This window comes from Labeo rohita, chromosome 18, assembly GCF_022985175.1.
Source record: "Labeo rohita strain BAU-BD-2019 chromosome 18, IGBB_LRoh.1.0, whole genome shotgun sequence".
Taxonomy (NCBI): Eukaryota; Metazoa; Chordata; class Actinopteri; order Cypriniformes; family Cyprinidae; genus Labeo; species Labeo rohita.
The window spans coordinates 2,801,382-2,829,376 of NC_066886.1; the positions used below are offsets into that span (position 1 = coordinate 2,801,382).

The following is a 27,995-nucleotide window of genomic DNA, read 5'->3' on the forward strand; positions in this document are numbered from 1 at the left end:
TATTTTCATCAAAATAATACGATTAATATACATTTTAATGTCAAATGTGTCTTGTCTTGCTCTGCCTGAACTGGTTTTTGTTCTGGTTCATGACAGTTAGTGTATGTGGAAAAACTCCTATCTCATGTTCTCCCTTAACTTCAAAATCGTCTTATATCGCTGTTTTACCTTTTTTGTTAAAGGTGTTTGATCTTTTTTGCATGTTCACTTTGCAAAGACTGGGTCGGTACTTCTGCAGCGATCTAGGATGATTTTGAGATGATTTTTGAAGTTGAAAATACGATTGGAGTTTTTCGACATACCCTAACTGTCTTGAGTCAGAAAACACGGAGTTCAGGGAGAGAAAGGGAAGATGAGTGTTTGAGATTAAAAGGTATTTAAATTGTATTTTTTTTTAATGAAAATAACTAATCGTTTTGCTAGATAAGACCCTTCTTCTTTGGATTGTTTACAGCTGAATTTAAACTGCATTTTGGAAGTTCAAAATCGGGGCATCATATGAGTCCATTATATATGATTAAATGTAATTAAGCAAAATGTTTAACGTTAACTTACACAGTGACTCTGTCGTAGACCCAATGGTAAACTACTTACTTCAAAAAGAATGTTTTCATGACAATTTAAAAAAAAAAAATGAATATATAAAAAATTTTGCTTAAAAAGATTTGTGATGCGAAACACGTCATCAGAGTCTGTGAAAAGGGAAGAGTCTATCATCAAACTTCGATAGATATGGGTTGCCAATCAGACCATTCATAATGCATTTTGTTTACATGTTGTTCATTAAAATAGCTGGCAGTATATTCTGTGATGTTTTAATTTCATTAGTCTTGCAGTCAAACCAATAGCTCAACAAATGGTGTAATTTTACACAAACAATGGAAGACAGGCATAAGAATGTTTTTTTTGGAAACCTGTTTACCTCTAGTGGAAAAAAGTTCTCTCAGCATTCTGAGTGAGTGACATGCCTCTTACTGATGTCCTGACCAATGAGAGCAGGCTTGAGACGTGTTGACATAAGACGTCCTGCCCACAATGAAGAAATGCAGCATGAACAGGCAGAGGAAGAGCAGGACTCTGCAGGTATGAAGAACGTGAGGGGACATTCCTGAAAAAAATCTATCGAAGACACATGTAAGTATGTGAATTACAATTTTTTGGCATGTCCACCATCATGTTTATCTACTGAATGTGTAACTTACAAAAATGTGCCATGTTTATTGGACTTCACTGTGATTATTTTTCAAATTTGTACATAAAACTAAAACTATCAATTTGTACTTTACTTTAAAAGGGTACTTTATGTTTACTTCTATTTTTTTTTTATTTTAAAAGGTATATAGGGAATTATAAACTAACAGTGTTAGTTTATTTATTAATATGATGATATTGATCATGTGACTCATTTTATAGACAAATTTCCTTGCTTTAGGGTTCCTAAAAAATTTCTCAAATTAGCTGGGGAACATAATCAGGTTTTGGTTATGTCAGTATTTGATAATATCATTTATAAAGAAAAATGTTGTATTGAATTATGCAAAATACAAAGAATAAACCACTATTATTATTATTATTATTATTATTTTATTAAGGCTAGTGTGTGGAAAGTGCCTGGAGGCTTTTTGTGAAATTAGCCATTATTGAAACATAATCTGAGGAAGTTCTTGGGAAATTCTCAGGAGGTTTTTAAGACACTTTGTGGTTGATTTGCTTCATTGATCGATGTGATGTGTTTTTTCTGGCATAAACGAGAGTGCTGTTAAGCTGTGTGATTAGCACAAAAAATGCTTCTTTATAAGCTCATTTGTTTGTCCCCTGAGTTTAGAAGAAACCATTTGAAATTACTTCAACGCTCTGTTAAGAACAATGTTCCAGGAATATTTGTAGGCTGTCGTAAGCATGACCGTATCAATATGGGTGTGTGCAGTTTGTGGATATTTACCACCTCTTAGAGAAATACATGTATGGTGTATGTATACTGTAGAAGCCCAGACACACACCACAATAAGCACTTGCTCCATTTAAGATAGATTCTATCATAGATCTATCATATACTGTATGTAAGTCAATACCAGGCTTGGGAAGCAATGAAATGCTTGGAATAGTGTTATGTAAACAGATTATGAATATATGTTTATGTTTTTATTTGCTTGCTTGCTTGGAATTCAAACAAACATGAACATTTTTTTGAAAATGTATTCCCCTCAGACCATCCAAGATATAGATGATGACAGAATTTTCATTTTTGAGTGAACAATCCCTTGAATAATCCTAAGAACAGATTTAATTATTTCTTCAATTTAGTTTTCTTTTGTTTTTAGGGTGAAATATGACACAAACAATGTCACATGATTATATGACATTAATCCTGATATATTTTCCTAACCAATTCACTACTGAACAAAAGCTTATGTTGCATGGCATCTTAGCCATTATTTTCACTTTCTAACATAAAAAAGCATACTTTTACCATTTTATATTTTATTTCTAATACTGATTTGTTAACACAGAGCATATGTTCCAAAGATAAGTTGCATTGTGCATGTAAAATGTATGGAAGCCCGTTTCAGCAACTGATTAAAAAACTAAAAAATGTTGTTGCGACTTCTCACAATTCTGACAATGATACAAACCTGCAATTCTGACTTTTGTCTCAGAACTGAGATATAAACTTGCAATTGCAAGTTATAAAGTCAGAACTGCTTGATATAAACTTACAATCCTGAGAAATTAAGTCAGTTGCAAGATATAAACTTGCACTTGTGACTTTTTTCTCAGAATTGTGAGATGTAAACTCACAATTGTGAGTTATAAGGTCCAATTTTGAGGGGGGAAGTTTATATCTCTCAATTCTGACTTAGTAACTCGCAATTGCGTGTTTTAAAGTCAGAATTGTGAAATATAAACTTACAATTCTGAGAAAAAGTGTCACAATTGCAAGGTATAAACTCTCAATGCTGAGAAAAAACTGACAGAATTGTGAGTTTATATCTCATTCACGAGTTCGCCTGCCCATCCAGTCACAATGGGCAATGGTAAACAAACTTGGCTTGTTGTCCTTAACGGAGGCTCGAACCCGAGGCTCGGCTTGAGCGCAGAGTTCGGACCCCCCCAATGCGATATTACCTAGAGGGAGAATAACAGAAACAATGGAGGAGAAGGGGAGGTGGAGGGATGCCGGAAGAACGGAGGCTGGGACGGTGCAATGAGAGCTGCTTATATAGGCTTGTAATGATGATTGACAGGACTGAATGATTAGGCTCCTCCCGAACCTACGTTTAGAACTTCATTTAATTTTTATTGCCAAGTCCGCTGTTTCCCTGTGAAATTAGGCTACTTTAACACTGTTGCCGTGGTTTGTTTTTCATGCCCACGGGTAGAAGCGACCTCAATAACGTAATATTTAGCCCTTGGAATACTAGTTTTACCAGGGGAATCCCGCCAAAAAACATGTATTTTACTCTCCGGAAAGCGATTTTTTCAGAGGGACGTGATCGGGCGACTTCTGGACATGTTTTGTTGTGAAAACATGGCAACCCTGACTAAACTGGGCTAGTTCTGAATAGTAATTGGGCTGACAGAATTTTCATTTTGATGAATTATCCCTTGAATGATCCTAAGAACAGATTTAATTATTTTTTAATTTTTGTTTTCAGGGTGAAATATGACATGAACAATGTCACATGATATTATTATGACATTAATCCTGATATATTCTCCTAACCAATTCACTACTGAACAAAAGCTTATGTTGCAAATGTTGTAAAAAACTAAAAATGTTATTGCGACTTCTCACAATTCGGACTTTTTTCTCATAATTGCATGATACAAACTTGCAATTCTGACTTTTTTTCTCAGAATTGAGATATAAACTTGTGATTGCAAGTTCTAAAGTCAGAACTGCGAGATATAAACTTACAATCCTAAGAAATGAAGTGATAGTTGCAAGATATAAACTCGCAGTTGTGACTTTTTTCTCAGAATTGCATGATATAAACTCGCAATTTCGAGTTATAAAGTCAGAATTGCAAGATATAGTCACAATTCTCAATTTTTTCTCCTTGCAAATGAAAATTTATATCTTGCAATTCTGACTTAATAACTTGCAATTGTTTTATAAAGTCAGAATTGCAAGATATAAACTCACAATTCTGAGAAAAAAAGTCAAAATTGCAAGACAAACCCAATTCTGAGAAAAAAATTACAGAATTTTGAGTTTATTGTAAGTTGAAGTCAGAATTTTGGGAAGAATTGCGACTATTTCTTAAAATTGTGAGTTTATATCTCTTACTTAAACTTGCAACTGTGAGTTCATATCTCAGTTGTGAGAAAAAAGTAAAAATTGTGAGTTTATATCACGCAATTCTGAGAGAAAAAGTCAGAACTGCGAGATGTAAACTTGCAACTGTGAGATAAAAAGTCGCAATTACCATTTTTTATTCAGTGGCAGAAACGGGCTTCCATAAAAATGGAAAGTGCATCAATATCACTTTGTAAATTTAAAATCATTTGATTGTCTTTTTCTCTGACAGATCTGGATCAGAATGGCAACTCTGAACAATACCGAAATAACTAATGACAGTCAAGTCTACCGTTGTACTTTAAAAGAAGAATTCAAGTACATTCTCCTCCCGGTTAGTTACAGTCTAGTGCTTGTGTTCGGTCTGGCGTTGAACATCACGGCCATGTATTTCATCCTGTTTCAAACCAAACACTGGAAGCCCAGCACCATCTACATGATCAACCTCAATGTCTGTGACACGCTTTACATCCTCACCCTGCCGTTCCTCATCTACTACTACGCCGATAAGAACGACTGGCCGTTCGGTGAGCTGATGTGCAAGCTGATTCGTTTTCTCTTCTACACAAACCTCTACGGAAGCATCCTCTTCCTCAGCTGCATCAGTCTGCATCGGTTTTTAGGCATCTGCCACCCGATGCGCTCTTTGTACTGGATGAACGGCCGCCGCGCTTGTTTGATTTCTGTGGGAATATGGGTGATCGTTCTCACCTTGCAGGCTCCGATTCTTTATTTTGCCAGGATGAGACATAATGGTAAAGATTTGGTCTGTCATGACACCACCATCAAGGAGCTCTTCGATGACTTTCTGGTCTACACCTCGGTGATGATGTTTTTGCTTTTTGTCCTACCGTTTGGGCTGGTGCTGGTCTGCAACGGCCTGATGGTGAAGAAACTTCTTGATCCCGGCGTTGTCAGAGAACCAATGTCACAGCGCTCCAAACAGAAGTCGGTGAAGATGATCATTATTGTGCTTCTGACTTTCATGCTGTGCTTCTTGCCTTTCCATGTGAACCGCACTATATACTATACCCTCCGTTACGTGGACAAACACGACTGCGACATAATTCGAATCTCCAACAACATCTACAAGGTCACACGACCTCTGGTCAGTCTCAACAGCTGCATCGACCCCATCCTCTACTTCATGGCAGGACAGAGCTTCAGAAACAGCTTCAAAAAGAAATTAAGCATAAAAACTGACAAATCCCTCTCAACATTGCAGTAAAGACATTTTTTTTTGTCTTTATTACTTCATAGAATGAACATATGACCTTATTTCCTCCTAGACATGTCTAAATTGCCTCAGATGTCTGGTTTTGACTGTGTTTTCGTACTTGCTGAATGCAATGACTAAAAAGGAGTTTGACAAATAGCGTGCAAAAATTGCACATAATCGATCAATCGTAGCATTTCTTCAGGTCCCACAAATTCTTTGGTTTTTCAGCATATTTGTGTATTTTAACCCTTTACAACAATGTATGATTTTGAGATCCATCTTTTCACACTGACGGACTCATATGCAACTATTACAGACGGTTCAAATGCTCACTGATGCTCCAAAAGAAATAAAACATGGATTAAGAGCCGGGGGATGAAAATATTTGAACAGAATGGAGATGTGAACATTTTTCTTATTTTGCCTAAATATAATATTTTTTCATTTACTACCGCCCTTTAGAGGCTACAGAAGATATCTACATGTTTCCCTGAAGATAAAATAAGTTACAGTTACCCTGATCTTCAAATTCCAAAAGTTTTCACCCCCCGGCTCTTAATGTATCGTTTTTTCTTTGAACCTTCTGTAATAGATGCATATGAGTCCCTCAGTGGTTCTCAGTGTGAAAAGATGGATCTCAAAATCATAGTCATTTTTGGAAAGGGTTCAAATACACAAAAATGCTGGAAAACCAAAAGGATTTTTCTGAAGAACAGCAGGCAGTTTAACTACAGGACAAACAAGGGATTCATGAACTACCGCTAAACAAAAAAAAAAAAAAAAAACAGTGGTGGTTTATTCAGGTAACAACACAGTATTAATAATCAAGGGGATGTAGACTTTTGAACCGGGTCAACTATTATTTTCTCTTGTAGACTATATGTAAACATATTTAATGTGAAATATCTTATTCAGGTCAGTACTAAATAAACAATAACATGCATTTTGTATGATCCCTCTTACTTTGATAAAATAATTAACATTTTGCAGATTCTGAAAATATGTACATATAATGTATGAGGACTGCACAGAGCACATAAATAAGAAAACAATGCCAAAACCCAGACATTTAGGCGGTTTAGAAATTCTGTTTACATATTTATGGAAAATAGGGCTTTTCACACGGCACTTAACCCAGGGTTATCGTTGTTACAGGAATGTTTTGCACATGCAGCTAATTTAGAAATGAGGTTAACACTGCTTTTACCCGGCTAGCTGTTTAGCAACAGACGCCTGATTGCTCGTCTCACCTGTGAAATGGTGACAAAAAACATGTCAATTGAAGTGAACAGACTGGTTAATCATCACCTATATAATATATAGCTGATATAAACGACATAAATATAGCTGCCTTCGTGCTACGTCGTAATTACCGTAATTCCGAGATGACAATACGTGACGTTCTTCCAAGCAGGGTTGCCAAGTCTGTGGTTTTACTGTGAAATTGGGCTACTTTAACACTGTTGCCGCGGGTTGAAGCGACCCCAAAAACGTGTATTTTTCTCCCCGAAACGTGATTTTTCCAGAGGGACCCCGCTCAAAACGTGATTGGGCTATTTTTGTGCAGGTTTTGAGTAGCAATTGGACGGGTTTTGTTGTGAAAACCTGGCAACCCTGACAGTGGGGACGAAATTGGGCTAGTTTTGTTTCACAGACCTGGCAATCCTGCTTCCAAGTCGTCAAACTCGTAATTATACGTTTATCCGTCTAAATTTAGCATGTTTAAAGTCTAGTGTTACCACGGTGTGATTAACTATTTAAAGTGTGAAAAGCCCTTTTGTTGATGTTACTGTAACAATTTCCTGGTAATCATCAGGTTATTTCATATAATCCGTCCAATAACATGTGAAATCATAATAGTGTGTTAGTATACTGAAAATGTTATGTCTTCACTGTTTTCTGTGGATTTTTAAAGTGTGAATTGTCACCTTTTTTTTTTTAAGGGGAAATACATTTAGCCATTGCTAATGCTTAAGAAAAGCACAAGCATATTTTAGGCTACACCACTGTATTTTATTGAAACAGTTCTTTTAAATGTAAATGATATTTTACAATATTACTGTTGTTTTTTTGTTTTGTTTTTTTACTGTATTTTTAATTAAATTAATGCAAACTTGTTGATTAGGAGACTTTATCAATATATATATATATATATATATGTGTGTGTGTGTATATATTTATATTTATATATAACAACTTACCAACCCCAAGCTTTGAAATGGTATGTTACCAGAAAAATCACCACAAATATACAACTTGATAAATATTCCATACATCACCAGTGCTAATGCATTTAACATCAGTCTATAAAGATGAAGAGATGTAAAAATGAAGTTCCACATCTCAAATGCTGCAGTAAAGTTCTTTATTTCAAGAGTATAAATATCAAGAAAAAAAAAAAAAAACATTATTTAGAATGATAATAAATAAAAGCAACAACAAAAGCAACAATACAGAGCTGAGTTCCCCCTCACCTTGTCATTAGTTGATCTTTGCAAAGTAAGGTGTAACAGCAATTTATGTCTCTAGCTATAACTATAATGGTATTCAAGAAATGATTGCAAACAAACACGTGTATTGTATCAAAATTCACTTTATATAAAATGTGCATGTAAATGCATGTAACAAAACTGTGATGCTACCCTTGAGTAGCCTTGCCTGTCACTACTTCCTCTGAACTACAAATAAATACAATGGAAAAGAAAATGCTGAAACAGAGTAATATTTCATAATATGTACGTTCTGATGAAACTTTCATGAGGACATGAATTTCACAATCAAGGTGAAACTCTGAGATGAGCTGAGTACCGTAGCTGTTCAGTATCATTTATTTTCATAAGCTTTGCACAATCTGTACCGCACCACTTGCATCGACTCATTCAGCTATAAAAGAAACAGCTCATGTAGATGCATGTTTTTCTACATCTGTGGACTGATGAACAATATCCTGTAAGAGGAGGCTGTGTGACACTAAAATGTACAAAGGTGGATATAAATTCACACTGCGAGCCAAAGTGAACAACTACAACTTTCTGTCTGGACAATCAATGCATTATTATTTGTAATGTCACTGTTGACAACATTTGAAATGTCAATATATTTAAAAATATATTTTTGCACCTTTGTGTATAATATTTAACAAAGTGCATTTTATAAATTATTTTAAAATTCATGCAAAAGGAAGTAAGAGTTTAGTTATGACGAACGTAAAGTTTGATTTAAAAATCTAAAAAATTCTGATCACTGCTGTTCATACTGAAATCACACATAAGAAAATCTGATATGCAATATATTTCCATTTATATCAGAACTAAAAATGTCAGATTCACTATCGTTTTTCAAATTAGGTGCAGTGTGAACGTCAGCCAGACTGATGAAAGCAGTCTTTTATCACTAATAATGTCCTCTTCACTGATTTGGACTGAAATACAACAGCATGATAAGATACATCCTTCCGGTTTGATAAAGCGAGCAATCTAAAATGCATAAGATTCAGTGCTAATACTAAATGTATTTCATTAGTGCTACATAGCAAAGAAACAAGACAGCTAGTCTGAGGCACTACAAAGATTCTTTGAGATGATACTTTGAGTGCTGTATTGTAGGACGCCTTGATAAGAAAGCGTCTGCTCAGGATATAAATGAATATATTGTATTGCTTCAGTTTGCTTTGTTTTTTAGAGAAAAGCTTTAAGTCAAGCTGATGAGCTGAAGGCTGTGGTGCGAAAAAGCTCGTTTGAGTCTGGGTTTGTTAATATATGAAATATCACATTCTACGGTCATGGTCAAAAAGTTGTGAACACCTGAAAATGCTCATTTCTAAGCAATATTGCTATTGTTTTTGTACTATTTACATGAGCATTTTTTAAATGGTGAACAACTAGCCTCCTGTTTTTTATCTTAAAAAGAAAAATGTAAACCAAAAATGTGAAACAAAGTGGTCCCAAAAAGTCTTTAAAGGATTAGTTCACTTTCATAACAAACATGTTCAGAAAATTGTACTCACCCCTTTGTCATCCAAGATATTCATGTCTTTCTTTCTTCAGTCGTACAGAAATTATGTGTTTTTTTAGGAAAACATTTCATAATTTTTCTCCATATAGCGGACGTCCATGATGAGCCAAATTTGAACTTCCAAAACGCAGTTTAAATGCAGCTTCAAAGGGCTCTAAACGATGCCAACAGGCCAATAAGGGTCCTATCTAGCGAAACTATCAATTATTTTTGTAAAAATAAATAAATAAATAACATGTATATACTTTTTAACCTCAAACGCTTGTCTCTGTGTGAACTGTTTTTTCTGGTCATGACAGTTAGGGTACGTCTAAAAACTCCCGTCTCTTTGAAGTTGGAGGAGAAAATGAGATGGGAGTTTTTAGACGTACCCTAACTGTCACGTGCTAGACTAGACAAGATGGAGCGTTTGAGGTTGTAAGTATATAAATTGTTAGAAAATAACAGATCGTTTCGCTAATTAAGACCCCTTTTCCCCGGTTGGGATTGTTTAGAGCCCTTTAAAGCTGTATTTAAACTGCATTTTGGAAGTTCAAATTTGAGGGCACTGTAGTCCATTACATGGAGAGAAATCCTGAAATGTTTTCCTCAAAACATAATTTCTTTACGACTGAAGAAAGAAAAACATGAACATCTTGGATGACAAAGGGGTGAGTGCATTATCTGTAAATTCTTGTTCTGGAAGTGAACTAGTCCTTTAATCACACTTCAAAATGTCTTAATGTCATTGCTTTAGATTAATAAAAAGTATTTATTTTAATAAAAAGACTTAAGCACACATTTCAAGCCAGTCATTTGACAAAAAAGAACTTTGATGAAATAACAATTTTGGACTCTACAATCAAATATTATGAAATGCACACATTTATGATTTAAGGGTGTTTATTCCAAGTTTGGACTTTTATGTTGAAATTTTGGTTTAGTTTCCTGTTTTCATCATGTAGTATTTGTAGTTTCCTGATTATTGGCTCATTTTATTATTTCAATGTTACCATTTCCTGTTTTTGGTTCTTGTTTCCTTGTGTTCTTCTTTGTTCATGATTTAGTCACATGAGTGTCATATTCCAAAACTTCAAAATAAAAGTCCAAAATGGCGACTATGTAACAAAAAAGCACATTCGCCTTATTAGGAAAGATTTAAATATTTTTGTACATCCTGTACCTTTGTTTGAATATACGTTATAAGTTATTTGAATATAAGTTATTTTAGTAAAAACTACAGAATGCTAATGTTTATATAAACAATAGAATATATGCATATGAAACTGACAATGTTTTTGTATGTTTTCTTTTTTATTATTAACAAAACAAGGTGTATGCAAACTTTCGACCATGACTGTACATATGAAACTCATTTAAAACCTTAAATACTAAAAAACAGAACTACAGTAAAAAAAAAAAAAAAAAGAGAGAGAGAAAAGAACTTAAAAACCAGAGATGTAAACCAAACTAGTTTCTCATAATACTTGGTAATGTTTTCTAACTGGAAAGAATGTCTCACTGGTGTCTTGTTGTTCTGAGTGCTTTTTCTTCAGCACTTAAGACCTCTTTAGTGTCTCGCGGAAGCACACATGCTTTCTGAGTAAATGCCCTTTGCTCTCCTATTATCTGCTAGCAGAGACAGAGCTTACTGTTTCTTAATAAAATAGTTCTATGACTTATGCAATAAATACGAATGTTTCCTAAGGTCTTGAATTCAAGGCTCCTCAAGGTGGTGAATACTGACATCACCGCCACACGTCTGCCCTGATCGCTCGCCTACTGATGATGTCATCTGTCCCGTCAGTGGACGTCCTCCTCCAACCTTTCATATGTTCATCTGGAAAGGAGGGAGAGAATGGAAGAAGCGGTGAGAGATTCGTCACAAAAATTAAAGGATATCCTGAGTTTACATTTGTCTACACAAAGTCTTTTGTTGGTTAACAAATGCAGAAACTTTTCCAGCCACCAGAGGGTGCCAGACAATATCATTTGATTCCACAGGACCTGAACCAGTGGAAAAACTGACTCCAGCTTTGACGGGAAAAGGAAAGAGTAGAGGTCAGTGAAAAAACCCAAACAGATTCTTAGAATTGTCACTGTATTTATCTATGAAGTGCCAAACAAACACAATTAACCCTCTATGGACCACATAATGTATGAGTTTTAAAGAAAATTATATATCCAAAACTAATATGTAACTGTAATATATATATATATATATATATATATATATATATATTACCTGTCAAAAGTTTTATTGTTTTTTAAAGAATTCTCTTCTGATCACCAAGCCTGCATTTATTTGATCCAGAATACAGCAAAAGCAGTAATATTGTGAAATATTTGTACTATTTAAAATAACTACTTTCTATTTAAATATATTTTGAAATGTAATTTATTCCTGTGATCAAAGCTAAATTTTGATTTGCTTTTCAAAAAACATTTATTATTATTATTAGTATTATTTAAAACAGATTTGAGTATTTTTCAGGATTCTTTGATTAGTAGAAGAATCCAAAGATCAGCATTTATCTGAAATAAAAAAGGCTTTTTGTAACATTACACACTATACCATTCAAAAGTCATTATATATATATATATATATATATATATATATATATATATATATATTTTTTTTTTTTTTTTTTTTTTTTTGAGAAAAGAAATGATAGAATTTAATACTTTTATTTAGCAAGGATGCTTTGAATTGATCAAAAGTGATGATAAAGACAATTATTATGTTACAAAAGAGTTCTATTTCAGATAAATGTTGTTCATCTTAAATTTCTATTCATCAAAGAAACCTGAAAAAATTCGACTCAGCTGTTTTCAACATAATAATAATAATAATAATAATACAAATTTTGAGCAGCAAATCATAAAATTAGAACGATTTTTAAAGGATCATGTGAGTATTGATACTAAAAATTCAGCTTGAAATCACAGGAATAAATTACATTTTAAAATATTTTCAAATAGAAAACAGTTATTTAAAATAATAAAACTATTTCAAAATTTGAGTTTTTGCTGTACTTTGGATCAAATAAATGCAGGCCTGTTGAGCAGAAAGGACTTTAAAAATCTTACTTTTGACTGGTAGAGTATATATTTTGTCATGTTTTATTTATTCATTGTTAATAAGGAATAAAAAACATATTTGCACTTAAAGTGCTTTAAAAATTGCTGTATACTTACTAGTGTTTATGCTTTCGTCCATTTATACATAACTAAGTATATCTATATTGATATAAATAATCACTTACATCACTATTCAAAAGTTCAGAACTGGTCAGTATTTTTCTTTAAAGAAATTAATTACATTTATTCAGCAAGGATGCATTAAAATGGTCAAAAGTGACAGTAAAGACATTTATAAAGTTATAAAATAAAAAAATATATTAAAACAGTTATTTCAAATTGCAATATTTCATTTTAATACTGCTTTTACTGTATTTCTGATCAAATAAATGCAACAGAAATACAACCCGAACCCATGTGACTTCATAAAAATGAAAACAATTGTCTAGTGTTGTTCTGTGTCATTTATAAATGCCATGAGGCCACAGAGGGTTAAATGCCCAGAGCAGCTGTAAGGATGAATTGTGAAGAGAAGCCTTGAGGTATTTCTGTAAATCTCAAGAGCTATTGATAGTCATTTTAAAGCCATTAGCCCACCACCCACAAACTCTCATGTAAGAGGGTAAACTGTTATGTTAGGTAACAAAAACTGACCTTTCCTCAATGCAACTCTACTATAATTATTGCATGTCCTGCATCACATTTGCTGAATAAAATCCAATAGTCATTTCTTACTAATTTGAAGTTAAATAACATTAAGCATATTAAGCATTTTTTGGAAATGAGCAGACTGTTAAATAAATAGGATTTTTATACATTGTTCTTCACCGGATGTTTACTAACCTGGATTAATCAGCTCTGACTAATGAAATAATTCTGTGTTTCCTATTCATTTACCGATTACAAATGCACCAGACTTCCTGTGGGGATTTTTATGCGTGGCTTTAGACAATGAGCTTCAGGTCAAGGCAGTAAAGGGAGAGAAAAGGAAGAGGAAACTACAAACCAATGCAAAAGGATGTATGGTATTACAGAAAAACAAACATGCTTGGAGGAATAATCCTGTTCCGCTTGTTTACTCACTCACCTCCTGTCTGGACTTTGAGGAGGCGGAGTTACAAGAAGAGGACACGCCCAGCAGGGAACGCTCTTCCGCCGGCTCCGTCTGGCTGCTGTCCATGGAGTCCGTGTCGCTCGATTCAGGCGGGGTCACTTCCTTGGAAGCTGACTTCACTTCTGGGATCTGAGCGACTTGGAACCTGCCGTTCACATGTGGGTGACACAGAGGTCAGTGAGTGAAACTAAAGGCCTGATGTGTCACTTTGAGCAGAACTAGGTGTGTATGTGAGAATGAGACGTGAATTACCGTCCCAAACCAAAACACCTGATTCATTCAGTCATTGGGATTTACAGGTTTGCTCCAATACCTAGTAAGACGTGACAGATACTAATAGACTGAACTCTGACACTAGTGTACTGACATACTAAAATTAATACATCAAAATAAGCACAAAAATCAAGATTGGTAAGTGAAATAAACCTGAAATTGAATAAAATAGAAATATTAGGAAAAAATAAATGTAAATATTAATAAATAAATAAATATATAAAATTACTAAAACAGTTTTTTCTAAAAAATGTGTATATATATATAAAATATAAAATAATTTTATTTAAAAAAAATCATGGTCAGTGATTGAAATTAAATCAAATATAAATATAAAAATAATTTAAAGTAATTAAATAAATGTAAATGTAAGCACAAAAATAATAACATGACAAAAGCACACAACAAAATTACTAAAAGAATACTAAAATGAAAAAAGTAGTTGAAAATATTAGTAAGTGCTATAATAGTATATAAAAATACTAAACACACATGCAAAACTGCCTAAGAATATTGATCAAAATAAGGCTATTTAATTTTCTGGGAAATTATTTCGACGGTTTCCTATAGGAAGTGATTCTAATAATGTTCACTAGGTGTTGGAACAGAGCTTTATAAACAGAAGCTAAAAACAGATATCTCACGTCTTGACTGTAACAACACATTTGGGCGTAATTGAGGGCCTTCTCAGAATTCACATAATTGTATATTTTATTTTCTATTTTTTCCTCACCTTCCTACAGACAGGATGGTAACCTCCGGTGCCTTGACCAGGTCGGTGGGGCTTTTGTGCGTATCGATGGGCAGCAGCAGCTCGGGCCATTTCTTCTGACTGCAGCGGGAGCAGCAGAGGCCGGAGCGCGAGGCCAGCCCGTTTATAGTGTGCAAATGATGCTGATGGGAACACAGCCGCGGCAGCGAACGGAACGGAGAGAAATGAGGAAGAGCAGGAAACCTGAGAGAGACACAGACAGAGAGACACTTACACACTCACAAACGTACTGTATGTACAATTTACAAAAAATATTTTGACAAAGGTACAGCAGACTGAAAATGTTGCAAGCCAAATTCAAGCCTGGGACAGTGGCATAGCACCCTAGCAACCACATAGCAACGTCCTAAAATCTACTCCAGTGTTTATTAATGCTTTGGCATGAGGCTTGATTCTTGGCATACCAAATAGGCATGTTAATCTAGCAGCGCAGACAGTTCTTAAAATAAGTCTTGAAGTATATCAGGATTCATACGGGTACTGTGAAATGAAATTCCAGGACTTTCAAGGACTTTTCAAACACTACTTTTTTGATTTTCAAGGACTTCAGAGATCTCACTTATCACTTATTTCAAATTCTAAACAAAAGAGAAACAGATAAATAAAAATATACTATTATATTAGTATAAAATAATAATATACTAATAAAAATGGCAAAAATAAAGTGAAGCACATGCAAAATACTACTACTAAAGTATTAAAAAGTATACTACACTTTTACTATAGTAAAACCAGAGTTAATTTTTTAATGGATGTGTATTTGTGTATACTTTATTTCTTTTTTCTTTGTTTTGTTTTTATAACTGTACTGCCTTAATGGTTTGATGTTTTCTGTTTAAGAAAAATGAAATTGCTCCGATATCCTGATCTAAAGCAAAAGATTTGCGAACCTGCTCCGAAGTACCAATCTAAACCAAATGATTCGCAATCCACACTCTGAAGTACCGATCTAAATCAAATGATTCGCACTGCACAGTCTGAAGTTCCGATCGGAATCAAATCATTCATGGACCCACTCCGAAGTTTCAATCTAAAGCAAAAGATTTGCGAACCTGCTCCGAAGTAACGATCTAAACCAAATAATTCGCAATCCACACTCTGAAGTTCCGATCTAAGTCAAATAATTCATGAACCAGCTCCGAAGTTCCAATCTAAATCAAATGATTTGTGATCCACACTCTGAAGTACCGATCTGAATAATGATTCACGAACCATCATTTCAGATCAGGATTTGGAACGTGGATCACGAATCATTGTACTTAGATCAGAACTTTGCATTTCACAAATCATTTGAATCATTCAATTCGCAAAATGATTCACGAACGCGTTCCTATCTAAATCAAATGATTCGCAACGCGCTCTGAAGTCCCGATCTGAATCTAATGATTCGCAATACGCAAAGTTTTGATCTGAATCAAATGATTTGCGATAAATGATTGTGATAGATGATTGGAGCACTTCAAAACTGTGAATCATTTTGCAACACAATAGTTTAACTGCTTCAGAGTTTCGAAAAGCTCCATTTCACCCATCACTACATTTTTGAAATCATTACAAGTGATGTCGAAAATGAATGGCTCTTTTAATTTGATCTGGTTTTTGCTAGTAAATCGCTTGAAATGAATCAAAGGCACAAATTTGAATCAGTCAGAGCAGTTCCAGCATAAATAACTCAATTGATTTGATCATCTCTTCCTCTTTTTTCTTCTAAGAAATTAATACTTTTATTTAGCACACTGTCAGTACTACTACTTGTTTAACTCGAATGTTTTCTGACATTAACTGAAATAAGCGAAAAAGGTATGTTTTTTGAATTACGTGAATTTTGTGCGAAAATATATGTGCTTATTAACAAAATTAAACACTTATTTCATAGATACATTGTCTTTCAATAATTCAAGCACTTTTCAAGTACCTCTTCAGGAATATTGCTATTTTCAAAGGTTTTTCTAGGCCTTAAAATTTAAAAAGTCGAATTCAAGCACTTCAGGCACTTTCAGGACCTTGTATGAACCCTGGTATATTCAGATCTTCTCTGGCCAGACTGAAAGAGCATAAACCACAATCCATTCATGGAACCCTGAAATCCACCCGCCCACTCCCATAGTTCCATTGTGATGATGTCAGAGTCCCTGAGCTCGCAGCAGCTGTACTGTATAACGCCTGCAGAAAAGGGCCTGGAATTAAAGGATCTCTTGAACTGAGCAGATGGCACATGCTGTTATTTCAGCAGGCACTGCTGATGGCAGAACACCGGATCTCTGTGCCAGTAAATTTCCGAGAGGTCACTGTACGACTGTGATGTCAAAGAGATGAAGCAGGCTTTGTCTCTGACTGTTATGATGTGTTTGACATTATAAAATGCTTAATTATGACTCTGATTGCGACTCTGAAATCTGATTGGATGTGTAAAATGGTCAGTAAATATACACATAAATCTACAACAGTGACCAAAACAGAGAAGTATCCCTCTGTGTTTTTTAAAGGACATTGACCTCACTGTGGTGATGCTGCAGATGGAAAATGAACAAGCACTTCATTCCTGATGATTTATAGACTCGTCAGCACTGCAAACCAGGTGCAAACTCATTAACACAGGCGCGATCTCTACCTCAGCTCTTCTAGCACTACATTGATTTTTCATCGAGGAGTTTACAAGAATGAGGTACATCTTTATCTCAGCTAATGAAAAACTGCTTCCTGTTTTACAAATAGGGAATTCCTCTCAGAGCTCAGTTTGATTCATTATGACTGGAGATGAGTCATGCAATGATTCAAGCATGAACTGTGATCATCAACAATCACACTAACATTCAAAACACTGGAGTTTGTTAGATTTTTAATGATTTTGAAAGAAATCTCTTCTGCTCACTAAGGCTGCATTTATTTGATTAAAAACACAGTGAAAACTTAAAAAAACATTAAATATTATCATAATTTAAAATAGCTGTTTTCTATGTGAATATATTATAAAATGTAATTTATTTTTGTGATGCAAAGCTGAATTTTCAGCATCATTACTCCAGTCTTCAGTGTCACATGATCTATCAGAAATCATGCTAATATGCTGATCTGTTGCTCATAAAACATTTCTGATTATTGTCAACATTAAAAACGGTTGTGCTGCTTCATATTTTGTTGATACATTTGATTTTTCCAGGATTCTGTGATGAATAGAAAGTTAAAAAAAAAAAAGAGTATTCAATTTTAACGTTATAAATAAATGCCTTCACTGTCACTTTTGATCAAAGGCATATTAAATATTTAAACTGGCATTCGAGCAAATATGTCAGTCTCTACCTAGTTGGGGAAATGTGAATATAAATTGGCTTTGTAACTTTCATAGTAGTTGCGATATACTGTAATATATGGTTTAAACGGAATTCTAAGAACAAACATCAGATCCTTCGAAGACAGACAAATCATTTACTCATTTACTCAAGATAAAACATCAGTTATGACTCACGTTTTACCATCAGTAGTTTATCTAGGACACCTAAAGCTGATTTTTCTCCACACCTCCCTGTGGTGACACATACTGTGTATGGAATATTTTGCTTTTTGTTCAGCTTCACAGATAGATGGAGACTGAGTCATATATGATGCTGTGTTGATACAATGACATGCATTGTGTGTCACGAATGTTCAAGGAAAAAATCCCATTTTAAAATCCCAGTGTTTTAGGGACAAAAACATATTGTGTAATTAAAATAAAATGACAAAATATAGTTGCACGGCCATTAAGAAATATTTATGGACAACGCATTTTCTCATTTCAAAATTAATTTTGGACTTGGTGTGAGTTTTCAAAAGTGCTTTTTGATTATGATCTTACTTGATGGATGAGCTCTTGTTGAGGGCCATTTGTTTATTCTCATATTCCTGCAGAAGTTCTTCCAGAGCAGCTGCATTTTCTGTAACACACAAGCACAATGAGATGCAATAAGACTCTGATGTCAGTGTGTGATGTGAGGGTGAGTTATATATATTGGGAAATATAACACACCTTTCTTCTCTGTGATGAGCCGCACCAGAATGCTGATGGTGTCTTCATTGGGGTCATCAACGATGTAGGGACAAGGGTTTCCTGAGGAAAAAGAGCAAAAACAGTTGAAGTACATTCACTTTTTCATATATTTTATCTCTGGGTCTTTTAGATAGAAGCTAAATAAATCTAAAAAAGCAGGACTTAACTGTGTGAACTGTATGATTAAATGTAACAGTCCAATTTAACCTCAGTTTCCAAAAGAAAACTATATTTTTATAATTAACACATTTTTTTTGCATTTCTTCCTTATAACTGTAATATTATTAAATAAAAATCATCCAGTACATACAATGATTTTTTTGTTTTTATTAAAAGTACCATAAATTAAAATTTAGTATAAATTTAATAGTTAAATTACAATAGTACATAATAGATAAAATATAAATATTTTAAAATTTAAATGTCTTTTTTTCTACCACTTCACAGCAGTTTGATGATTAACTAAAACTACTAAATAATTTTCTGTAATTGAAATAAAGCTGAAATAAAATAAAATGAATACATAACAATAATTAAAATAAGCTAAATAGAAATATTTAAAAACTAATAAAATGGCAATTGCAAATAAAAAAATAAATAAAAATTAAAAATATTAATAAATATATATATATATGTATATATACATAACACTAAAACTAGTTTCACAGTATTGAATATTTGGGCAAAAATGGGCTTAAAAATCTTTAAGTACCTAAAAATAAGCTTCACTTTCTTTGTGCAAATGATATATTTATATATTTTTTGGGTGACACAGACATGTTTTTGACCGGTTTTGAGAGCTTCACAGTGAACAATTATTACTTTGAAGCTCCAGCAGTAATTCAAACTCCTCTTTGGGTGTGTATTTGTATTGTCATGAGGTCATCCCCATCATTAAGTGCTATTTTTAAGAGTTTAACAGCACAGGGAAGCCGCTGCGCTCTGTCCTCATTAACCTCATCACGTGAGTTAAAAACACGCCAATTCATCATTAATCACCACTGTCAAGAGGACTCATGACACACTAAAAATGTCAGCAAGCCACTGCTAAACTCTAGACGTCTCTATTGTGACGCATTTGTGAATCTATAGCATACAGAAGGCTCTGTGTTCAGTTAACAGTGTCTCTATGGTTACTATATCCCAGAGTTCCAGAGTGAGGCAGCTGGGGATGTAGAGAACAGCTCACTCAGCACTCTGCTATATGAACGTCAGCACTGCGGCGCGGCTTTATTATTCCGATCAACCAAAGACACTCTGTTAGAATCATAGTCATGCATCAACTAAAGTGTTTGGATGCTTGAAATGTCAAAATATCAATGCAAGTGCTTTCTATTGTGTTTTAAGCTTAAGTTTAGTACTTAAAAATGAGCTTGAAATGAGAAAACAACAGATCTAGTGTTGAAAATGAAGTCAGTATTGAGTGGCTTTGTGTTTGTTTGTGGTTAGAGGATAATGTTAATGTGTGGTTTCTTTACTAGGACACCTGTGTAACCTTAAGAACTGACTTCAGACATTCACTAAAAACACCTGCTGCTTAAATGTGATTGTAAACAGGCTACAAATTTAACTTTTTGTAATCTGTCTTAAATCAAATCAGCTTTGTTGCGTAAAGTTTTTTGAAAGATCTTTTGCTCACTAGGGCTGCATTTATTTGATTAAAAAAATACAATAAAAACAGTAAATTTGTGAAATATTATTACAATTTAAAATAGCTGTTTTCTATTTGAATAAACTTTAAAGTGTAATTTATTTGTGTGATGTAAAGCTGAATTTTTTAGCATCATTACTCCAGTCTTCAATGTCTTAAGAAACATTATTATTAATGTTGAAAACGGTTGTGTTGCATCATATTTTTGTTAAAACTGCATGCATTTAATTAGTTAAAAAGAACCAAATCTTTGGTAAAATCATAAATGTATTTACTGTCACTTTTAATCTAATTCACCCTTAGTCAATAAAATGATTAATTTCATTTAAAAACTGTAGTGTACATGTACATTTTTATAATATTAATTGTACAAATTCTAACTGTTACATTATCTTGTGAAGTCTCTACTGTTTAGCCTACAAATTTAAATAATGTTTTTGCTTCTAAAATAGTATTTTGCTCTTCTAAAATAACCAAAGCTAAACAGCGAATTGAACGGCGCAATCTGACTGCAAACGTCATTACTTCATTAAACGATTTCGACCCCAATAATCCCCAGAGACTCATCATATTTTGTTAAAACTGTCATGTATTTTATTTTTTTAGCACACTTTGATTAATATGAAGTTAAAAAGAACCACATTTTTTTAACACAATTTTTTTGATAACATCATAAATGTCTTTACTGTCACTTTTGATCTATTTAATTCATCCTTAGTCAATAAAATGATTAATTTCAATTAATTTCACAAAAACTGTAGTGTACGTGTACATTTTTATCATAAATTTTGTACAAATTCTAACTGTTACATTATCTTGTGAAGTCTCTAGTGTTTAGCCTACAAATTTACATTATGTTTTTGCTTCTAAAATATTATTTTGCTCTTCTAAAATAACCAAAGCTAAATGTTTTTGTACTTTCTAGCTTCAGAGAAAGCTTACAGTGAGGTTATTCTATGTCTGTTTATCTATGTACAACAAAATTACCTGCTAAACTCAATGCAATGTATTGCAGAACAATCTAATGTAATAGGGTCAATCTAATTTCAGACTTGCTGCAAGCCACATAAAGGATCTTTTTAGCTCTGTCATTATTATACTGGTACACCTATTGTGTTTGAACTTTCTCTGCAGGGACAGAGAAGCATCTTTATGTTTTTATCTTAGAATAGCAGGTGTGGCCAACTGCAAAAACACGATACAAACATCATACTGATGCAATGTTACATGAATTATCTAATACTGCATATTGCACCAGACCTTTCTTAAAAAATGAAGCTGATAATCGAATGCTCGGACATCAATGCGGATTCATCTCACAGCTGAAATGTGCTATCGCTATATATCAGATTAGCTTTAGACTCTAAAGTATTGAAATGCTGCTCAAGGTAGACGTGCTCTTGAGAGCTTGAAAGCAACGTGCTTATGTAATCGTTCCAGCTCCAAAAAAAGTGCCAAGAAAAGACATTAAATTTAGTACTGCACCATCAGAAACGGACAGGCAGTTCGCTGTTGTACACTGACGTAATAACAGCGAACTGAACGGCGCAATCTGACTGCAAACGTCGTTACTTCATTAAATGATTTCGACCCTATTACACCCCAGAGACTCATCATCCTCTTTCATCTGGACGCATCACCTGCTCTACGGCATCCTGGATCTGACCCAGACTTACACAACAGAAGCTTTCAGACTCCACTCGAGCCAAGACTTTCATTATTAAACACCTCATAGCTATCTTGTGATATTTTCAATACGCTTTGTTCCTGAGACTTCTTACATAAATGGTGCACGGTGTCATCCAATAGGCTATTTTCTTCTTCTAAAGTAAGAACACTTAAAATAGAGACTTCGTCTTGCAGATTTTAGTAGTTTAAGTGTGTCTACGTCGATGTGAATCTGATATAGTAACACACTGACCATGTTAGAACTAGTCAACAGTACGGTGATAGCAGTTAAAGAACATCTACAAGCAGAGAACTGACTGAATTATTAATCTAAGGAAAGGAGATACAGCAGGAGTGTTGCGCTGCTCAAAGATAGATGAGGAAAGGAGAGAACACTTTAGCAACCACATAGCAATGCCCTGACAACATTCTAGCACTGAAAAAACTCTAGTTTTTTCTTTTATCATATTGATGACGCAATAGGCAATAGTTCTCTTAAATTCACATATAATGTAACTTTAAAGGAATAGTTCACCCAAGAATGAAAATTTGCTGAAGATTTATTCACCCTCAGGCCATCAATTATGTAGATGTGTTTGTTTCATCATCAGATTTGGGGAAATGTAGCATTACATCACTTGCTCACCAATGGATGTGAATGGGTGCCGTCAGAATGAGAGTCCAAACAGCTGATAAAAACATTACAATAAAGTAACAAGTAATCCACATCATTCCAGTCCATCAGTTAACATCTTGTGAAGCCAAAAGTTGTGTTTTTGAAAGAAAAAAATCCATCAAGTCGTTTTTAAACATCATTATAGCCAAAATACAGAATCCATAATTCATAATAATGCTTCTTTGAGTAAAAAAAAATCCATCTTCTGTTGTCCCCTTACATCAAAATCGACTCAGATTTTTGTTTAGAACTGTTTTAGCTTTTAAATTGTGTTTGATCTGTGCATATTTCTCTCCTGATTTAGACCAGATGACTTTTTCACTGAAAAAACAATATTATTGATAGAGGACTTAAATGTGTCTTAATAATTGATTTGTTTCTTGCAGCTTTTTATTCACAAGATGTTAATTGATGGACTGGAGTGATGTGGATTACTTGTGAATCACTGTGATGTTTATATCAGCTGTTTGGACTCTCCTTCTGACGGCACCCATTCACACCCATTGGTGAGCAAGTGATGTAATGCTACATTTTCCCAAATTTGATGAAGAAACAAACTCATTTACATCTTGGATGGACCGAGGGTGAGTAGGGTCAGCTAATTAAACATTTTAGAACAACTATTCCTTTACACATCATGCATAGTTTCTTGCAGCTTACATGATTAACTGCTTTTTTCTACTGAACACAAACAATCATGCTGCCTGACATCCTGAACAAAACCCCAAATCCTGCTCTGCTGCTGTGCTTATTCATCCGCAAAACATGCTGTGATTAAAGTGTCATTTACTCTTGGAGACGTACCCGCTTTACAGGCAGAACCTGAATCATCATATAACAGCGCTACTGTAGATGAAACACTGAGCTCATCGCAACAGCTGCGTCTCCACCCATTAATTCACATGCACACAAAGAAGAAATCAACACTCTGTTCCTGTTGTGTACAGTGAATTTATTTAGTTTCACTCTAAGGAGGCGGGGGTTTTAATCTAACAGTTGGGCCACTCGGTTCATATTAGAAATCAAAATCAGGTGGAGTGAGTTTTAACAAACAGCAGATGAGCCGTGTGGAGACGTTTTCATCATTAATACGGGCGTATGCTTTACTGTTTTGTTTACTTGATTTTCAGGGAATTTTGATTATAGGGTTTGTATGTATCAAATGTGAGATAGAAGCTTTAAAATGTCCTCAACAGTCAATAAAGAGTGTTTACTGAAACGAAAACTGAAAAAAAAAAAAAAAACCTTGCTGTAAGACATTTTAATGTACAGCAAGGCTGCATTTATTTGATCAAAAATATGGCAAAAATCTGAAATATTATTGTGATTTAAAACAGCTGTTTACTATGTGAATATATTTTAAAATGTAATTTATTTCTGTGATCAAAGCTGAATTTTCAGCATCGTTACTTCAGTCTTCAGTGTCACATGATCCTTCAGTAATCATTCTAACATGCTGATTTGTTCAAGAAACATTTCTGATTATTATCAGTGTTGAAAACTGTTGTGCTGTTTTATATTTTTGTGGAAACTGTACAACACTTATTTTTTAGGATTCTTTGATAAATAGATCAAAGGAACATTATTTAAACTAGAAATCTTTTGCAACATCATAAATGTCTACGTTCAATCATTTTAATGCATCTTTGCTGAATACAAATATTAGTTTATTTGATTGTGTGCCATACCTTCTTTCTGTGGAGTGGCGGCTTCTGCATCCACCCCATCCTTCTCCGCGTTGCAGCGGTAGCCCTTCTTCTTGAGCAGGTTGCAGATGAAAATTCCCAGCAGGCCCATCACACAGAAGATAGGTACCAGTGCAAACACAGCGTACTCCGTGCTCTTCTCCTCTGGACTCTGAACACTGGTGGCGTTTGCACCTCCAGGTCCAGACCTGCTGGTGGTGCTCTTACCAACATTACGTTTCCGCCGGCTGTATGGCTCTATAAATTGAACACACATAATATGCAATTACTCATAAAATTAATAACATGCATCATTTAAAATGTAGAATCTTTTATTGGATAATTAAACTTTGATAATTGCCTTAATCTTTTAAAAACAACTGAGAAGACATAAATCAAACTATATTCCCAAATCTAGGTATCAGCATATGAGAGAGTGTATTGTGCATGTTATATGTTCAATTCTAACATTTCAACCGACCACCAGCCGATAACACGATAACATGCATAGCGATTGATGTTAGATTTTTGGGTAATTATAAAACGTGCTGGAGACATCTGAAATGCTTTTGGGTCAATCATTATAATTTTACAGAATGTTTAAGAAAAGTTTATTTCGTGGCATAAACAAAAGACTAGATAGATAGATAGAAGATAGATAGATAGTGTGACGGATAAAACGTTAGACTGAACGATAGAACAATAGATTAAATGATAGAACAATAGATAGAACAATAGACAGAACAATAGATAGAACGATAGAACAATAGATAGAACGATAGATAGAACGTTAGATTGAACGATAGAACAATAGATAGATAGACAGATGATAGATAGATAGAATGATGGATATAACGTTAGATTGAACGACAGAACAACAGATAGATAGATAGATAGATAGATAGATAGATAGATAGATAGATAGATAGATAGATAGATAGATAGATAGATAGATAGATAGAACAGATAGATAGATAGATAGACAGATAGATAGATAGATAGATAGATAGATAGATAGATAGATAGATAGATAGATAGATAGATAGATAGATAGATAGATAGATAGATAGATAGATAGATAGATAGATAGATAGATAGATAGATAGACAGATAGATAGATAGATAGATAGATAGATAGATAGATAGATAGATAGATAGATAGATAGACAGATAAAATGATGGATAAAACGTTAGATTGAATGATAGAACAATAGATAGATAGATAGACAGATGATAGATAGATAGATAGAATGATGGATATAACGTTAGACTGAACGACAGAACAACAGATAGATAGACAGATACATAGATAGATAGATAGATAGATAGATAGATAGATAGATAGATAGATAGATAGATAGATAGATAGATAGATAGATAGAACAATAGATAGATGGATAGACGGATAGACAGATAGATAGATAGATAGATAGATAGATAGATAGATAGATAGACAGACAGACAGATAGATAGATAGATAGATAGATAGATAGATAGATAGATAGATAGATAGATAGATAGATAGATAGATAGATAGATGGATAGACGGATAGACAGACAGATAGATGGATAGACGGATAGACAGATAGACAGATAGATAGACAGATAGACAGATAGATAGATAGATAAATAGATAGATAAATAGAACAATAGATAGACAGATAGATGGATAGATGGATAGACGGATAGACAGATAGATAGACAGATAGATAGATAGATAGATAGATAGAACAATAGATAGACAGATAGATGGATAGACGGATAGACAGATAGACAGATAGATAGACAGATAGACAGATAGACAGATAGATAAATAGATAGATAAATAGAACAATAGATAGACAGATAGATGGATAGACGGATAGACAGATAGATAGACAGATAGATAGATAGATAGATAGATAGATAGATAGATAGATAGATAGATAGATAGAACAATAGATAGACAGATAGATGGATAGACAGATAGACAGATAGATAGATAGATAGATAGATAGATAGATAGATAGACAGAGATAGACAGACAGATAGATAGATAGATAGATAGAACAATAGATAGATAGACAGATAGATAGAACAATAGATAGATAGATAGACAGATAGAACAATAGATAGATAGACAGATAGACGGATAGATAGATAGATAGTGCTTAAATGTAATTTTTATACAAATAAAAAATACATATAAGAATAACTGCACTGCAGTAATGAGAAACTAATAAGATGTACTATTGAGAATAATGGTGAATATTTACCATCTGAAGTTTTAGAATACAATTCTATCATATTATCTTGTAGAAGAATTGTTTATTCTTATGTTAATACTTTTGTTTGTGAAGAGTAAACTGAATAGATAGGTGCGGCCTTCAATTACCAGGTTTGCGATGTAATAAAATGTTAAACACTTACTCCTGACACAGGCGTGGAGGGTGGAGGACTTCCGTGTAGCAGCAGGGTGAAACCTGAAAAATATATCAGTTCATAAATACACCCCTTTCCATTCCATCCGTTTTGGGAACTTTGTGCGACTAAAAAAACCCATCTTCTGTGATACCAAAGTGATGCAATGGTGAAGACCATGTCTAACTATTTTTTGTTCTTTACCCGGGAAGGCATCCTCCACACACAGCGTCAGAGAGTGAGGTCGGTGCGGTCAAGATCCAGCGGTTCAGTGTCCTGCAGGAGAGATGTGGGCGGCACGGCTCAGTGTCATTGGTATCAGAGAAGGTGCCTGCTGGGCAAGTCCGGCACATTCCGATCTCACCAGGACCTTCAACTTCCCCACAAGCCTTAAAGAAATAAACAGACATCACTAAGATGACATAACCACAAACCACAAATTGTGTGAAAGAACAAACTGTTACGTCTTTCATAGCATGCTGTCAAATTCTGCACTGAAATGTGGTTTAGATAAGATCAGTAAATGAGACTATATAAATATATTACTAAAAATAAGAATATAAATTACCAAAAAATAACAGTATCAATCTAATAAGCTTTACTCTTAAGAACAATGGTTTAAAAATAAATATAAAAATAAAAAATGAGACGTGAAATGCTCATATATATATTAAAGTAATGAAAATGAATGGGGAAAATGTACTTGATTGCAATGGAAATAATGTACATAAAGGCAATAGTATAATGCACTTTTTACAGTATCTGTTATGTTTTTCTGATATATACAGGAGTGAATTCTCTGGACAGAGATCATAATGTGGGGCGTACTGGAATAGGGACATGTTTTTTGGAGTGTGTTTTGGTGGTGTTATCTCTCACCGTGGTGGGTTCTTGTCCAGCTGGACAGAGCGGACACACACACCCGTCCTCCCACCGACACTGCGCCGCTAATGTCCCCCATAACTCCAGCAGCTACAGAGACACATGAATGACACCAAACAGTGTTAAAAACACACTAACAATTGTACAACAAGACATTTTTAGGAGTTCAAGCATATAGCACTGAAACCCTATTGTAACTGTTAGAATGGTCACGGATGTGTGATTGCCACATAAAACTGATTGTGCAGACCAAA

General features: G+C 34.1%; 2 protein-coding genes across 4 annotated transcripts in view; one reads left to right on the forward strand and one right to left on the reverse strand.

The window, feature by feature from the left end:
• The first annotated feature begins 1,051 nt into the window (after window positions 1–1,051).
• Window positions 1,052–7,932, forward strand: LOC127180944 (P2Y purinoceptor 2-like). 2 transcript variants are annotated; one of them, XM_051135349.1, is made up of 2 exons: window positions 1,052–1,134; window positions 4,533–7,932. In XM_051135349.1, exon 2 carries the CDS (start codon window positions 4,545–4,547, stop codon window positions 5,526–5,528), a length of 984 nt encoding a protein of 327 aa, XP_050991306.1. In that variant the 5' UTR covers window positions 1,052–1,134; window positions 4,533–4,544; the 3' UTR covers window positions 5,529–7,932. The 2 variants fall into 2 exon arrangements, with proteins under 2 accessions (XP_050991306.1, XP_050991308.1); XM_051135351.1 differs by having other exon boundaries at window positions 1,071–1,138.
• A 164-nt stretch (window positions 7,933–8,096) lies between these two features.
• Window positions 8,097–27,995, reverse strand: part of relt (RELT TNF receptor) — a 33,776-nt gene continuing 13,877 nt past the window's right edge. For both annotated transcript variants that reach the window (XM_051135345.1, XM_051135346.1), the window contains exons 3-11: window positions 27,739–27,831; window positions 27,064–27,248; window positions 26,869–26,921; window positions 24,463–24,717; window positions 18,759–18,839; window positions 18,588–18,666; window positions 14,714–14,935; window positions 13,681–13,852; window positions 8,097–11,352 (exon numbers count right to left, since the gene is read on the reverse strand). In XM_051135345.1, the coding sequence (XP_050991302.1) occupies window positions 11,341–11,352; window positions 13,681–13,852; window positions 14,714–14,935; window positions 18,588–18,666; window positions 18,759–18,839; window positions 24,463–24,717; window positions 26,869–26,921; window positions 27,064–27,248; window positions 27,739–27,831 (1,152 nt within the window). In that variant the 3' untranslated portion in view covers window positions 8,097–11,340. The remainder of the gene's footprint in view (window positions 11,353–13,680; window positions 13,853–14,713; window positions 14,936–18,587; window positions 18,667–18,758; window positions 18,840–24,462; window positions 24,718–26,868; window positions 26,922–27,063; window positions 27,249–27,738; window positions 27,832–27,995) is intronic.

Bases quoted from the DNA above. Each gene is read 5' to 3' on its own strand.
- LOC127180944 (XM_051135349.1), top strand. From the start codon at position 4,545: ATGGCAACTCTGAACAATACCGAAATAACTAATGACAGTCAAGTCTAC.